We start from the raw sequence: 15,155 nt of genomic DNA, 5'->3' as shown, positions 1-15,155 counted from the left end.
GGCAGTGGCGTGATCTCTGCTCACTGCAAGCTTTGCCTCCCAGGTTCACGCCATTCTCCTGCCTTAGCCTCCTGAGTAGCTGGGACTACAGGCGCCCGCCACCATGCCCAGCTAATTTTTTTTTGTATTTTTAGTAGAGACAGGGTTTCACCGTGTTACCCAGAATGGTCTCGATCTCCTGACCTCGTGATCTGCCCGCCTCGGCCTCCCAAAGTGCTGGGATTACAGGCATGAGCCACCGTGCCCGGCCGAGCCTGTCTCATTTTTTAAAAAATAAATAAATAAAGCTGGCTGGGTGCAGAGGCTCATGCCTGTAATCCCAGCACTTTGGGAGGCTGAGGTGGGCAGATTATTTAAGGTCAGGAGTTCAAGACCAGCCTGGCCAACATGGTGAAACTGCGTCTCTACTGAAAATACAAAAAGTAGCCGCGCATGGTGGCACGCGCCTATAATCCCACCTACTTGGAGGCTGAGGCAAGAGAATCACTGCAACCTGGGAGGCAGAGTTTGCAGTGAGCTGAGACCGCACCACTGCACTCCAGCCTGGGCGACAGAGCGAGACTCTGTCTCAAAAAAAAAAAAGAAAAAGTAGACCGGAAGCCAGGTGGCTACAAAATCAAGTCCTCTTCAAGATGCAACTTGTCCCTTCATAACAGGGACATCAGGCACAGGAAGGGACGCTGAACTGCCCCAGTCAGATGGGTGGCACAAGCCACTTTTTTTTTTTTTTGAGACAGAGTCATGCTCTGTCACCCAGGCTGGAGTTCAGTGGTGCAATCATAGCTCACTGCAGCCTCCGCCTCCCCGCCTCAAGCAATCCTCCCACCTCAGCCTCCCGAGTAGCTGGGACCACAGGCTCAAGCCACCACACCCAGTTAATATATATGTGTGTGTGTGTGTGTGTGTGTGTGTGTGTGTGTGTGTATTTTGTAGAGATGGGGCCTTGCTATGTTGCCCCAGGCCGGTCTGGAACTTCTGGGCTCCAATGAATCTCCTGCCTCGGTCTCCTAAAGTGCTGGGATTACAGGCATGAGCTGCTGTGCCTGTCCACGAGTCAGTTTTCCAGGGACATCTGTAGCTGGGAGTGTGACCTGGGTTAGAGCAGAGGGAGTGTCCTTCTGAGAGGCAGCTACTTGCAGTCCCTGGTGCCACCTGGGTTTCCAGGGCTTTCCCATGTCAGAAAGATCCTGCTCGGCAGGGGTCATAGCCATGCGTGGGCCACACCCCAAGGGCAGACAGACAACTGAACAGAAGCAGGCTCAGCCTGAAACTCTTTTATATACATGGTTTATTCCTCCCCAGCCCCAGACAAGCCCCAGGCACGCTTTATAGGGGCATGGAGATGCCCACACCCCGTCTCTCAGAAGCTGGGTCTCTGGAGACCGGGATGGGGAGAAGGGGGAAGCCCTAGCAAGACGCAGCTCCCCCTCAGCCTCAGCGCCCCCCCGCAGAGAGGGGACAGAGAAGGAAAAAGGAAGGTGACACAGGACTGGGGTTCAAATACTCAGAAAGCCACACAATAGAAGACAAAAAGTAGCAAGGCCCCAAGAAAGCGGGGACAAGAAGGAACCAGTGCCCGATCCCGCCCTCTTCCCAGCTGGGGCACTGCGTCCCCAGGACTCCGTGGGGCAAGGGGTGGGACTGGGAGGAGAGGAAGGATTTGAGGGTGGAGGGGCTCAAGGCTGGACCCACCCTGCCCTTGGACTCCTGGGCTCAGGGCAAGTGAGGCCCAAGGGGCCCCCTGCAGTTGGCAGTGATGGGGCCAGTGGAGGCCTACAGCTTGGTCAGGTCCAGCTTCAGCTTGTAGGGTGGTAGGCTGTCCTCACAGGCGTGGGACGGCGGCGGGTACAGGGGCCAATCGGGCTCGATCATGAAGCCCTTGTGCTGCTCCAGGGTCAGAGGCTGCAGGAAGAGAGGGGAGGAGGGAAGTGGAGGGAGGGGGAGAGGCCGAGCCCCCAACCCTGACTGTCTCCTTCCCACCTCGGATTGTTTTATTTTTTTTCTTTTTTTGAGAGAGTCTCTCTCTGTCACCCAGGCTGGAGTGCAGTGGCGCCATCTCAGCTCACTGCAACCTCCGCCTCCTAGGTTCAAGCAATTCTCCTTTCTCAGCCTCCCAAGTAGCTGGGACTACAGGTACACGCCACCACGCCCAGCTAATTTTTGTGTTATTAGTAGATATGGGGTTTCACTATGTTGGCTAGGCTGGTCTCAAACTCCTGAAGTGATCTGCCCACCTCAGCCTCCCAAAGTGCTGGAATTACAGGTGTGAGCCACCACACCTGGACTTGTGTGTGTGTGTGTGTGTGTGTGTGTGTGTGTGTGTGTGATGGGGTCTTCTCTGTTGTCCAGGCTGGAGTACAGTGGTGCCATCACAGCTCACTGCAGCTTCGAACTCTCAGGCTCAAGTGATCCTCCCACCTCAGCTTCCTAAGTAGCTGGGATCATAAACATGCACCTCCACGTCTAGCTAATTTTTTTTCCTTCTTTTTTTTTTTTTGAGATGGAGTCTCGCTCTGTCACCCAGGCTGGAGTGCAGTGGCGCGATCTCGGCTCACTGCAAGCTCCTCCTCCTGGGTTCACGCCATTCTCCTGCCTCAGCCTCCCGAGTAGCTGGGACTACAGGCACCTGCCACCACGCCCAGCTAATTTTTTGTATTTTTAGTAGAGATGGGGTTTCACCTTGTTAGCCAGGATGGTCTCAATCTCTTGACCTCGTGATCCGCCCACCTCGGCCTCCCAAAGTGCTGGGATTACAGGCATGAGCCACCATGCCCAGCCACATCTAGCTAATTTTTAAATGATTTGTAGTGACAAGGTTTCACCATGTTGCCCAGGCTCTGGGCACCACAGAGGTGTCACCAACACACCTGGGCATGATAGAGGTGAGGCCAACACCACAGAAGTGTGGCCACCTCTGACTTCATGTCGCCCCAACTAAGAGTGGATTTTCTTCCCACCAATTCAAAGGGCAGTGAAGAAACTTGCCCAAGTCATGCAGCAAGTGTGAGGTCCTGGCTGGGTGAGGTGGCTCACGCCTGTAATCCCGGCATTCTGGGAAGGCAAGGCAGGTGGATCACTTGAGCCCAGGAGTTCAAGACCAGCCTAGGCAACATAGTCCCCATCTCTACAAAAAATACAAAAATTAGCGGGGCATGGTGGCACGTGACTGTGGTCCTAGCTACTCAGGAGGCTGAGGCAGGAGGATTGCTTGAGCCAGGGAGGCCGAGGCTGCAGTGAGCTGTGATCGTGCCACTGCACTCCATCCTGGGTGAAAGAGTGAGATCCTGTCTCAAAAATATATATATAGGCCGGGCACGGTGGGTCACGCCTGTAATCCCAGCACTTTGGGAGGCCGAGGCGGATGGATCACCTGAGGTCAGGAGTTCAAGACCAGCCTGGCCAACATGGTGAAACCCCGTCTCTACTAAAAATACAAAAATTAGCTGGGTGTGGTGGCCCGCGCCCATAGTCCCAGCTACTTCGGAGGCTGAGGCAGGAGAATTGCTTGAACCCAGGAGGTGGAGGTTGCAGTGAGCCGAGATGGTGCCATTGCACTCCAGCCCAGGTGACAGAGCAAGACTCCATCTCAAAAAAAATATATATATATATAATATATACACACACACACACACACATATATGTATATATATGTATATACATGAAAAAAGAAAAAAAAGTCTGAGGTCCTGGCCTCCATGGGAGCAGGTGGCCAAATCCAGGACCAGCAAACAGCTCTCTCTGCCTTCACCCCCTCCCTCGGCCCAGCGCCATTCACAGATCCCACCCACCTGGAACTTGAGGTGCTGGCCAGGCGCAGTCACCAGGGTGGAGCAGCTCAGCCACAGCATCACCAGCACGGAGAGGAAGAGGCAGCAGGCCAGGATCCAGCGAGGCAGACCCGAGCGCCTGCCCCGCCCGGCAGGCACCACTCAGCTGCCCAGGCCGGGACCAGGGAGACCCGCACCTCCAGTCCCACCCCCCTCCCACCCCCAAGGTCCTGCCACCCACCGGGACATGCAACTGAGGAAGTCATTGTCCTGTGGCTCTTCAGACTCCACCTTGGCCTTGCTGCTGGTCTTGACTCGGATCTTGGCCTTCCTCACCTTGTCCAGGGGGCCTACAGGGTCTGAGAGATCAGCTGCCACTCAGCGACCACCAGGTCTTTGCTAAGAGGCCACAATAACCATGACCAGGAGGGAGGAGGTCAGGACCTGGGGCATGGAGTCCTGGAATGGAGATCAGAGCCCTGGGAGATGGACCACAGAATGCTGAGACAGGGACCATGGAACCCTGGGAGATGGATCCTAGGAGATGAACCATGCAACCCTGGGGGTGAACTGCAGAATCCTAGGAGATGAACCATGGAACCCTGAGAGATAGACCAAAGAACTCTAGGAGATGGACCCTAGGAGATGACCCTAGAAGATGAACCCATGGAACCCTGGGAGATGGATCCTAGGAGATGACCCTAGGAGATGAACCCATGGAACCCTGGGAGATGGAACATGGAACCCTGGGAGATGGAACATGGAACCCTGGGAAATGGACCATGCAACCCTGGGAGATGGACTGCAGAACCCTGGGGGATGGGCCACAGAACCCTGGGAGATGAACTGCAGAATCCTAGGAGATGAACCATGGAACCCTGAGAGATGGACCAAAGAACCCTTGGAGATGGACCCTAGGAGATGACCCTAGGAGATGAACCCATGGAACTCTGAGAGATGGACCATGGAACCCTGGGAGATGGGTCACAGAACCCAGGGAGATGGGCCACAGAACCCTGGAAAGTGAACCATGGAACCCTGGGAGGTGGACCACAGAACCCTGGGAGGCGGAACACGGAACCCTGGGAGGTGGCCACGGAACCCGGGAGGTGGGCCACGGAACCCTGGGAGGTGGACCACGGATCCCTGGTAAATAGACCATGGAACCCGTGGAGATGGACCACGGAACCCTGGGAAGTAGACCACGGAACCCTGAGAAGTGGACCACGGAACCCTGGGAGGTGGACCATGGAACCCTGGGAAATAGACCATGGAGACCTGGGGGATGAGCCATGGAACCCAGGACTTGAGAGATGGAGATCCCGATCCTAGAAGGTCTGTTTGCCAGGCCGACTCCTTGTGGCAGTGGGGCCACCCATGGAAGGAACACTGGTCTAGGTTGCACCTTACCCACGTGCACCTCCAGAGCTTCAGGGTGGGAGCCTCGCCAGGTCACCTCCACGCGCTGCAGACGGTCCCCCTGGAAGCCGAGGCTCTCCACTATGGGCTGAGTCTGGGCCAGGAACAAGACAGCACAGAGAGGCTTGTGAGAACAGCACCCCTGGGCCCAGGCAGGCCCTCTGTGACTGCCATGTCCCACGCCCAGCTGATACCCAGTTCCCCTGGGTATCGGGGTGGGCTTGATGTCAGGGATGTTGTTTTCTGCTTTCATGGGCTCCTCCATTTGCCTTAACCCCATCCTTTAGCTCCAGAAGTAGGAACATGATCCAGACCAAGCCAGTGAATTGCCTGAGAGATGGTCATATGATCCAGCCAGGGCCAATCAGAGTAAATCCCAGCTCAGTTAAAACCCCAGAGGGAGCCGGGGCAGTGGCTCATGCCTGTAATCCCAGCACTTTGGGAGGCCGAGGTGGGTGAATCACCTGAGGTCAGGAGTTCGAGACCAGCCTGGCCAACATGGCGAAACCCCGTCTCCACTAAAAATACAAAAATTAGGCGGGTGTGGTGGTGGCCGCCTGTAATCCCAGCTACTCAGGAGGCTGAGGCAGGAGAATCACTTGAACCTGGGAGGCAGAGGTTGCAGTGAGCTAAGATCATGCCATTGCACTCCATCTTGGGCAACAAGAATGAGACTCCATCTCAAAACAACAACAACAACAACAACAAAAGACAAAACAAAAAAAAACACAGCGTTTGTAACCTAGAGCCTCTGGCATCCACCTTACTGCCAAGAAGAAGTAAATGCCTGGGAATGAAGCCACCACAGAAGAAAGCAGAGTCAAGGCATGGAGTGAGACACTGAGCCCCTGGATCCAGCTGTGCCTGAAGCTCGCCCACTGTGGACTTTGCATCTCATGAGCTAAGAGCCAATGCATCCCATCTTCTTACCCTGCCCACACATCTGCCACTCTGGTGTGGCCCCTGTCAGAGGTCTCACCTGAAACACCACCACCTTCCCATTGTCAGTCTGCAAGTAGTATGTCCAGGTGGAGGAGACAAATCCCTGGGCTGAGTTGACGAGGTCATTGCAGAGGGTGGAAAACAAGTCCAAGAGGGAGAGGGCCCCACTTGGAGCCTCCAGGACCTTTCTCTGGTGAATAAAGGTCCAAGACACAAAGATGGCACCGAAATAGGGCATTAACCAATGAATGGGAGGGGGCAGGATGTGGTGGCTCACGCCTGTAATCCTAACACTTTGGAAGGCTGAGGCAGGCCGATCACTTGAGGCCAGAAGTTTGAGACCAGCCTGGACAACATCGTGAAACCCTGTCTCTACTAAAAATACAAAAATTAGCCAGGCATGATGGCGCACACCTGGAATCTCAGCTACTCCAGAGGCTGAGGCAGGAGATTTGCTTGAACCCAGGAGGCAGAGGTTGCAGTGAGCCAAGATCACACCACTGAACTCTAGCCTGGGTGAAAGAGTGAGACTCCATCTCAAATAAATAAATGAATAAATAAACTAACAGGAGAGGAGCTAGGAGAATTCACTTGGATTGGATGTGGCTAAGTGATTTGGGCCAATAGGACTTCTTATAGTGAACACAGATCTCAGCGTGGCAGTTGGCTTCCTGTGTACCCTTAGGGAAGTGGATTGTGCTCTCTGAGCCCTAAAATGGGTATCGTTCTCTTCCTTCATGGAGTAGCCATGAAATTTCAACTAGAGGATGCCTGCCAAGTGCCTGGCACGGCACAGGCACTTAATGCGTAGTAGTCCGTATTACTAAAAATATCATCATCCTCATTATTCTTATTTTGACAGCGTCAAGACGGAGGTCTGATGGCCGGCCATGGTGGCTCATGCCTGTAATCCCAGCACTTTGGGAGGCCGACGTGGGAAGATCACTTGAGGTCAGGAGTTCAAGATCAGCCTGGCCAACATGATGAAACCCTGTCTCTCCTAAAAATACAAAAATTAGCCGATTGTAGTGGTGGGTGCCTGTAATCTCACCTACAAAGGAGGCTGAGGCAGGAGAACCACTTGAACCCAGGAGGCGGAGGCTGCAGTGAGCCAAGATTGCACCATTGCACTCCAGGCTGGGCAATAGAGCAAGACTTCATCTCAATAAATAAATAAATAAATAAATAAGAGGGAGCTCTGAATTGGAAGGGCTGACAGTGCAGTGAGCTTTTCTGAACAGCAGTGAAAGCTGGGAAGGGGTGGAGGAAAATGGGGGAAGTGGGGAAAGGGCTTTCTGGGGAGTCCCAGCCCCTAGGTCTCTGGCTATGCTACATGATTTTCTGTGCCTCAGTTTCCCCTGATGCAGCATTGCTTGGACTACAATAGATGAACCATTATTATTTCTCCCATAAGGCAGTGTGTGCGTGCTTGCGAGGCAAGCCTGCTCTACCCTGAGCCACAGTTCTGAGCCCCTCCAGGTGACAGTGACCACCAGCTCATCACAGGGGAAGGGCTTAGACCAGCACCTGGCAGCTCTGGGGGCGCCTAAGAGGAGTGAGGTGAGGAGTGGCCACAGCTCTGGTGGCTTCAAATCTCGCTCCTTGCACAGCCCTGTGTATGACCTGGGAGGTTGCCCCTTGGGCACTAAATGAGGGTGACATTGTCCCTTGTGCCTCCAAGTGACACAAAAACATTTGGGACAGTTTGAAGTCAGGCCCGAACCAGGACAGATGTTTGATAAATGATGGCTGTTTTCTGCCACTTATTCCTGAAAAGGTGGTGGGGCATGGGGGGCATTGTTGCATGTAACTAAGGCTGGAGACATGACGGGGCTGGATGGAGGTTGCCCTGCAGGCCTGGTATAGAAGGCAGAGTCTGGCAGAGCCTCTGCACGTGAATGAAGATTTCCCACGGGGTGAAGCGGGTGGGGGTATTGGGAAAAGGGACCCCAGGCCGCAGTGGGAGGCCCACCTTCTGCTCCGGCTCAGGCTCCGTGGGCTGGCTCCAGCAGCCATGGCTACAGGCCTGCTGCTCTGCCTCCTTCACATAGGCTTCCACGCAGGCTGTGGGAGGTGGGAGTGGGTGACTGGGGACGGCCCTTCCCAGGCCTACTCTCCCCACCCTGGCCCACCCTGCCGGCGAGCCCTCACCTGCTTCACACTCAGTTTGGGTGGCATTGGGCTTGGAGCTTCTGGCCACAAATCGGCAGATGGAGAAGAGGCGGCAGCCACGCTCGCAAGCGCTGATCAGAACGGCTCTGTCATAGGGAGACTCGGAGGCGCCCTCCAGCCCCGCCTGGGGGAGGGGAGGACAGGGAGCTCAGGCCATGGGGAGGGGCAGGAGGAGGGTGGGGGGACCGGAGCATTCAGCAGAGGCAGGGAAAGGCTTCCCCGCTCCCCACCACATCTAGCCAGATGGAGATGAAGTTGGGAGAGGCTACAAATATTAGTGGGGGCTCTTAGCTCTGAGGAGGGAGATGGGGAGGGAGCTTGAGAAGAGAAATGGACAGTGAAGGTGGAGAGAAATGAGCCTTCCCCCCACTAGGTTCCAGGGAGGAGGGGAGACATGGAGAAGGATTCTCAGACCTGGAGGAGGAGGGGGAGGCTCAGAGGAGGGGGTTTTGGTCACACGCAGATCAGGCTTGAATCCTGGGGAGTGGTGGTATGAGTAGGGGCTGGTAGCTCTGAGTGGGGAGGGAACACGATGTGGAGGAGGAGGAATGAGGTGGGGGGACCATCAGGCCTGAGGGAGCTGGGGGTTGGGTGCTAGAGGGTCCTTACCCAGCAGAGTGTGGAGGGAGCCCGGGAGGTGGTATCGGCCCCTTATCGCAAGGACCTGCATCCCCAAGCACTCCCCCATCAGAGGGAACCCCAGCCCGTCACCTACTGGAGAGATCTCCCCATTCCCGACCCCCACCTCCCCACGGACACCCCCACCAAAGTCTCCTGCTGTCATACAAGAGAAGCCCATCCCAACGCCTCCTCCATCGGAGAGATCCCGCGTCCCCCGCTGGCACCTGGCACCGCACGCGCCTCACCTGCGAGGGCCGCGGGCCGAGGTCGCGGTCGCGGCACCGCAGCTGGCAGTTCTGCGTGTCCCCGAGCTGGGGGGCGAAGGGATCGCGGGCGGACGGCACGGAGGCGGCGGGCGGCGACGCCAACAGCAGCAGCAGCAGCAGCGGCGGCGGTGGCATCAACGCCACCGCAGCCATGGCCGGGCGGAACGCGGGGGGCGCGGGGGACTCCAGCTCAGGCCGGGCACGGAGGATGCAGCGGCTGCGGCGGGGACCGGGGCGCTGACGTCACCCGAGCGAGGCAGCCTGGGAAGCGGGGGGTGGGAGATGCGGAGAGCGGGCGGGGTAGCTGCGCTGCGGCACCCGAGGCGTGCGGGTCGGGCGGGGCAGGTGCATCGCGGCCCCCACCGTCTATCCCACCGCGGGGGTCCCAGGACACCTCTCTGGTGCCCACGGGCGGGGGATCTCTGCTGTCGCTTGGGGCCAAAAGGAAATATATAGGGGGATGCGATGGAGGGGACTATTCGCCAGGGGTGTCGAGGAGAGCGGAGAGCTTGGCGGAGGAGGCGACGTGTGAGCCGACCACGCGGGAGAGAGGAGAAAGGGATGTCCAGGCTACAAGGGTCAGCGAGGATCCTGAGGGGAAGAGCTTGTTGCAGGAGGAGGGAGGGCGATGGGGCTGGAGTCCAACCAGGGAACGGAGAGGGAGGAAGGTGAGAGCCGCAGGACCCGGCAGCTGAGTCCTGGCATCTTCTCTTTTGACACCCAGGTTAGAAAGGAGACAACTTGCGCGCAGTTTGCCTCCTCCGGGAAGCCCTCTGAGCCCCTCCCTTGCTCCTTCAGCCTCGCCTCCCTCTGGCCCAGCCCTGATCCACTGACCTAGGGAATCTGGCCCTGTCTCCTCAAGGCTGGAGACCCCTGGGCTGGGGCTTAGTGGGAGGGGACACAGAGGTACGCTCAGGAGCAAGGGGAGGGGGTGATGCTAAAATGTCTAATTCTCATGGGAAAACGGGGCAAATAGCGACACTTCTGACTTCCATAACCATCACACCCCAGGGCGATGGACTGTAGCCCCAGGAGCCGAATCTCGGTTAGAGGGTACCCCCAGCTTCCTCTCCGCCAGATAAGGGAGTGGGGACGCCCCTCTAAACCCGGATCCTCTGCAAAGATGCCCCCGCTTTCGCTGGCATGCCTGGCGCAGGTGCCTGCAGCGCCGCTCAGCAGCCCGCAGGTCCCCCACCTACGCTCCGCCCCCGCAGACGGGGCGGCAGCCTCGCAGGGTCTGCGGGTCAGAGGGCGGCTCAGGTTCCGGCCTGGGAAGAGGGTGTCCCGGGTGGGGGCCTGGCGCACCCCCTCCTCTGGCCTGCGGCCGCGCTTTCATCTCAGCGGCCCCCGGCCGGCCCCCACGTGGCTTAATCAGGCGCGGCTGTGCCTGGCGGACCCCGAACATCTGGATCCCGGTGCGGCCCCTCCCCCGCCCCGCCCCGCCCCTCCCCTCCCCTCCCATGCTAGGTCGCTGCGACCCGGCGGCGAGGGCCTCCAGCCCGCAGTTTGCGCCAGAATCCAGCAGGAGAATTCCGCTTCTAACCCACCCGCGCGCCAGGCCCGCACCTTGGGAAACAGCCCTGTGCGTTATGACCAATACTGTCCCCCATTTCACAGGTGGGAAACTTAGGCTCCGGGACGCGTTGGCAAAGTCAGGATTCAAGCCCACACATGTTAATTCCAGAGGCCCGCGCGCGCCTAACCCCTCCACAATTACTGTCTTTCATTCATTCCAACGAAACACTTTTTCTTGCAACAACCGTATAAGACAGGTACCGGTAGCGTTGCCCTTTTATATGGGTGAGGAAACTGATGCTCAGACTGCAAAGTGGTTCTGTCCAGGTGACAGGGAGAGAAGCAAAGAAAAGCTGGCAGAGCCCTGCCAATGATGGGAGGTGACCTTTGGGCATTGCTTAAAACGCATCAGGGAGGAGGGACACCCCGCGCCCTTTTGCAGAAGGAGAAACTGAGGCTGGAGGAGTGGGTCGATCACCCAGGTCGCCTGAGGGGAGAAGGGAAAGAGGTTGATTGCCGCCCACCCAGCCCCCTTTCCGCTGCACTAGGCCGCTGGGGGGGGCGAGCGGAAAGAGGACTTGACCCCAGCCCCCAAGGTGAGCCCCCGCGCCCCTCCTGCTGTTCCCGGGGGAGCCGGTCCAGGTGAGGGGCGGGAGGGCCGGCGGGCGGCCAGGGTCGGGTTTCAGGAAATCCGCCGACATTCCTTCGGGGCTTAAGAGGGAAAGTTGACTCGGCGCCGCCCTCGCCCCCCCCCCACTTCCTACCCCCCGGGGCGGCCTGGCGGGGGGCGGCAGGCGGGGGGCGCTGAGGCCGGCCTGGGCGTGAATCAGCGGCAGGCCAGGCGTCCGGGAAGCCACAGCAGCCGAGGTCAAGGCGGGCAGCGGACAAGCACCCTTTGTCCCTTGCCGCCCTCACCACGACCCTGCTGACCCCCACCTCCAAGCAGGGTACAGGCTAGGGAGGAGGCAGAGCACCATGGCGCCGGTGGTGGTTGCTGAGGGTTGTTGGGGGAGGAAGGAGGGATGTGGCTGCCCCCCTAAAGCAGCTGGTGTCTCCTGGGACCCAGACTTCAGAGGCTTCTCAAGGTACAGATGGGCAGGGAAACTGGCCTCCCTGGGGCAGGCCTGCAACTTCCCAGGCAGGTCCCCTAGGCAGGTCTGCAACTCCCCAGGTCCCGCCTCCAGTGCCTGAAGTCCAGTGTGCATTACACTGAGCACCCAGGCATTGCTTCTCCCCAGGCTCAGCCTCCAGGGCAGAAATTATAAAGCCTAGGTACACACGGGCCCCACTTTCCTGTACCACAGACCCTGAACCAGGTGTCCAGACCCTCACTGCCCCTTAATTCCTGAAAGCACCTGCCTGGAACACCAGGTAGCTAATCCCATACTGGGGGGCCCTGAGCACGGGGCTTTCAGAATGGGAGAGGCAGCTCTCAGCCTTCCTCACTCCCAGTGGTTGTGGGTCCCCACAGGACCCTGAAGGTGCCATTTCCACTGCCCCCTCCCTGGTGCACCCTCAGGGCCCTGGAATCACGAGGGAGCTGGGGATGGAGGCCCCCCCGCAACCTAATACCTCTCATCCAGAGGTGACCTTGGAGTGGAGGGTGCAGGACTAAGGAGGGGTCCCTCCCCCAGCCCAAGGGGAGGCCCTCCCTCTGCCCAAGGGGAGGCCCTCCCTCCTTCTGCCCCTTACACATTCCCAGCCAACTTCAAGGACTTGGGTCAATATTTGCCAGAAGTTCCATTGACGCTAGCTCCCTTTTGTCCTCAAGGAGATAATGGAACTGGGGAGGAAAGGGTTAAACTTCTGGGGGCCCTAAGGGCCGGGAAGGATGCACTCTGGGGTCAATTCCCTTTCCCTGAAGTCAAAGGTGTGGGGTAAAGATCACCCAAGGGCAGAAGTCACACTCCAGGGTGGGGCTGGGCAGGATTGGAAAATGGTCCTTCCCCTTCTGTTGGTAAGAACAAGAGAGGGATGTCTACTGGCTAGGGTCACACAGCAAGACAGAGAGTGTGGGCCAGGCTAGGACCCCAGGCAGCATGACTTGCTAGGACTGAGTTTTCTTGCTACTTGGAGGGAGTAAGAGTTCTCCATCCTTTACTTTTACAAATATTTAGTGAGTGCTTCGCTTTCAGCCCTCACTGGGCCCACCACTGGGGTCCAAAGGGGCTGAGGCTGCCCACAGTCTAAAGAAAATCAGTTGCACAAGAAATGAAATGGTTGGAAGAGTTGTGTTTCAAAAACAATAAAACAAAGTGAAGGAGAGGGAGAGTGCTGGGGGAAGGGTGGAGGGCCTCTCTGAGGAGGTGGCACTAATCCTGTGACGTGATGGAAGAGAAAGGGCCAACTGGGGAAGATGTGGGGAACAGCATTCCAGCAGAGGGAACAGCCAACACGCAGAGGCCCTTCGATAGTAACAAGCCTGGTATGTTTGGGGAAACAGGGCTCCAGTGGCTGGGGCGGAATGAGGGAGAGGAGGGGGAAGAGGAGAGGGAAGAAGAGGAGGGGAGAGGATGGCGAGAGGGTGGCAGGACAAAGATCTGCTTTTTCTTCTTTTAAAAGCTCCCTCTGCCTGGTGTGCCGAGAAAGGCAGAAGGGTTATCAGGCAGGCCCTGGAGGAGGCCGGGAAGCATCCCTGAGGGAGACCATGGGGCCTGGATCTGAATGGGGTGGGAAGAAGGGGTCAGCGTCTCAGAATGGAGATGTGTTTTGGAATCAGAGCCAACAGGATTTGCTGATAAATTGGACATGAGGGATGAGTGAAGGAGAGAGTTGTCACGTGCGCTTCCAGGTCTCTGGCCTGAGCACCTGGATGGATGGGAGAGCCCTTTCCCAAAACCAAAATGACTGGAAGAGAAGCAGAAATGGAGGGGGGAAAAAATCAAGGTTTTGCTCCAGAAGCCTGAAGTCCTCCCAGGAGGGGGTGAGGCGTCTCTATCCACACAGAGAGCATCTGCAGACAGGAGCCATGGGGGAGTAGTGGTGAGTATCCTAAAAACTCCATTCCAGCCAAGAACTGCCACCTCCACTTAACCCTCTGGGTCCCCTGGCAGGTGGGACTATGGCTCCATGTTTCAAAGGGGACAAGCAGGGCTGGGGGTCACCTCTGCTCCAGGATATCCTCCAGTGCTGTGCTAAGGGCTTGGATTGTAGAGACTTCTGCTGCCCTGCGTCTTCCCACAGAAGCTCCTAGGCTGAGTGGTGCCCACTGTGCAGAGGAAGAAACTGAGGCACAAAAGGCCTGGTTTCCCGAAGTAAATGGCAGCGTCTCTCCTTGTCTGTCTTCTCCATCCAGAATTCAGACGGAGAAGGGGCGCCCTGGGCCCCTATAGGCTCCCATCCCCCAATCTTGTTTTTTGACAGTCTGGAGTCTGAACTGGAGATTTAAGTAGGAGAGGGTGGGGCTTCAGTCTTGGGCAGACAAATGGGGGCTCCTGAGCCCCCCTCAGACACTTTTACCCCCTTGGCTGGTTGGGGACCGGGAGAGAGAATCCAGGCCTCTAAGGGACTCCTGGAAAAGGGGACTTGGAGCCGTTCCCTTCCCTGGGCGCTGCAGCTGGGGGCGAGGCTGCGACCCAAAGTGGGTAATTGCACCCCCCAACTCTCATTTCAGGCACCCTCATCCGCAGCAGCCTTGGAGGCCAGGAACCCTTTATTCCTGGGCGCCCGCATCGGGTGGGGACCGGGAGGAGGGAGATGAGACGCCCGGACCGGGAGGGGTCCCGAAACTCGAGCAATGGCCAAAAATAATAACACGGAGAAGGCTCTTTGCGCAAAAGAAGGAAGACAAACTATGCGTCGCTCCGGGCAGCCGGCGTTACCTGGAGTCGGCGGGCGGTGGCCGCCGGAGCGATTACTCACCGCGTGGCGCACCCCACCCGCGGGCCGCTGAGTGGATTTTTCCGTGGCGGGGTGTGAATAGGTCCCGGGGAAAGAGCTTCTTACCGCTCTCCTCCTGGGAATCCCTCTTACTGCGGTGCGGGACCCAGTTCCTGCGCAGGCCTGGGTCCCGGCTCCCACAGGGGACTACATCTCCCCGTCTGCCCACGCAGGAGCTCCCTCCCGAGGCCCCCGGGGCGCCCAGAGCAACCTCAAACCCATTCCGCGCGCGAAGGGGACAGCGCAGCCAGGGCGAAGGCGAGGGACTCCGTGCCTTCCTGCTTTTTCTCCTTTCTTCCAGCAAAGCCTGGGGCCGAGGCTACTCGCGGAGAATCGAAAAGAGGCAGGATGAGGTGGGAGGGCTGGGACCCGCGCGCCGAGGGCGTGGGGCTGGGGGTGACTTTTAGGTCCCTGGGAAGGCTGAGGGGCTGGAGATGGGGGTAGGCGGGACTCAAGGACCGCTCGGTGGGGGGGGGGGGGGGCGGGGCCAGAGCTGGGGTGGGGGCCGAGACAGAAGATTGGGCCGTGGAAGGGGGAATGGAGGAGCGGGGCAGGGTTGGGGACCAAAGGGGCC

At 58.1% G+C, this 15,155-nt stretch overlaps 1 protein-coding gene across 2 annotated transcripts; it reads right to left on the bottom strand.

Moving 5' to 3' along the window:
• Positions 1-1,271: 1,271 nt before the first annotated feature.
• Positions 1,272-9,452, bottom strand: TMEM59L (transmembrane protein 59 like). Of its 2 annotated transcripts, XM_016935536.4 has the most exons (8): positions 9,167-9,447; positions 8,280-8,424; positions 8,101-8,192; positions 6,166-6,318; positions 5,178-5,280; positions 4,009-4,126; positions 3,789-3,906; positions 1,272-1,902 (listed from the first exon to the last, which is right to left on the bottom strand). In XM_016935536.4, the coding sequence occupies exons 1-8, from the start codon at positions 9,338-9,340 to the stop codon at positions 1,774-1,776; spliced, it is 1,032 nt and encodes a 343-aa protein (XP_016791025.1). In that variant the 5' UTR covers positions 9,341-9,447; the 3' UTR covers positions 1,272-1,773. The 2 variants fall into 2 exon arrangements, with proteins under 2 accessions (XP_016791025.1, XP_016791026.1); XM_016935537.4 differs by lacking the exon at positions 6,166-6,318 and having other exon boundaries at positions 9,167-9,452.
• Between the last annotated feature and the right edge of the window lie 5,703 nt (positions 9,453-15,155).

Source organism: Pan troglodytes, chromosome 20, assembly GCF_028858775.2.
Source record: "Pan troglodytes isolate AG18354 chromosome 20, NHGRI_mPanTro3-v2.0_pri, whole genome shotgun sequence".
NCBI classification, from domain to species: domain Eukaryota; kingdom Metazoa; phylum Chordata; class Mammalia; order Primates; family Hominidae; genus Pan; species Pan troglodytes.
The sequence above is the reverse complement of the archived record's forward strand: the minus strand, read 5'-3'. Positions and strand labels throughout refer to the sequence as shown.

Coding starts and splice junctions, on each gene's coding strand:
- TMEM59L (XM_016935536.4), bottom strand. CDS start 9,340: ATGGCTGCGGTGGCGTTGATGCCACCGCCGCCGCTGCTGCTGCTGCTG. Junction 6,319..8,100: donor AGCCTGAGCCGGAGCAGAAG/GTGGGCCTCCCA, acceptor TTTATTCACCAG/AGAAAGGTCCTGGAGGCTCC. Junction 3,907..4,008: donor TTCCTCAGTTGCATGTCCCG/GTGGGTGGCAGG, acceptor CGGGCGGGGCAG/GCGCTCGGGTCTGCCTCGCT.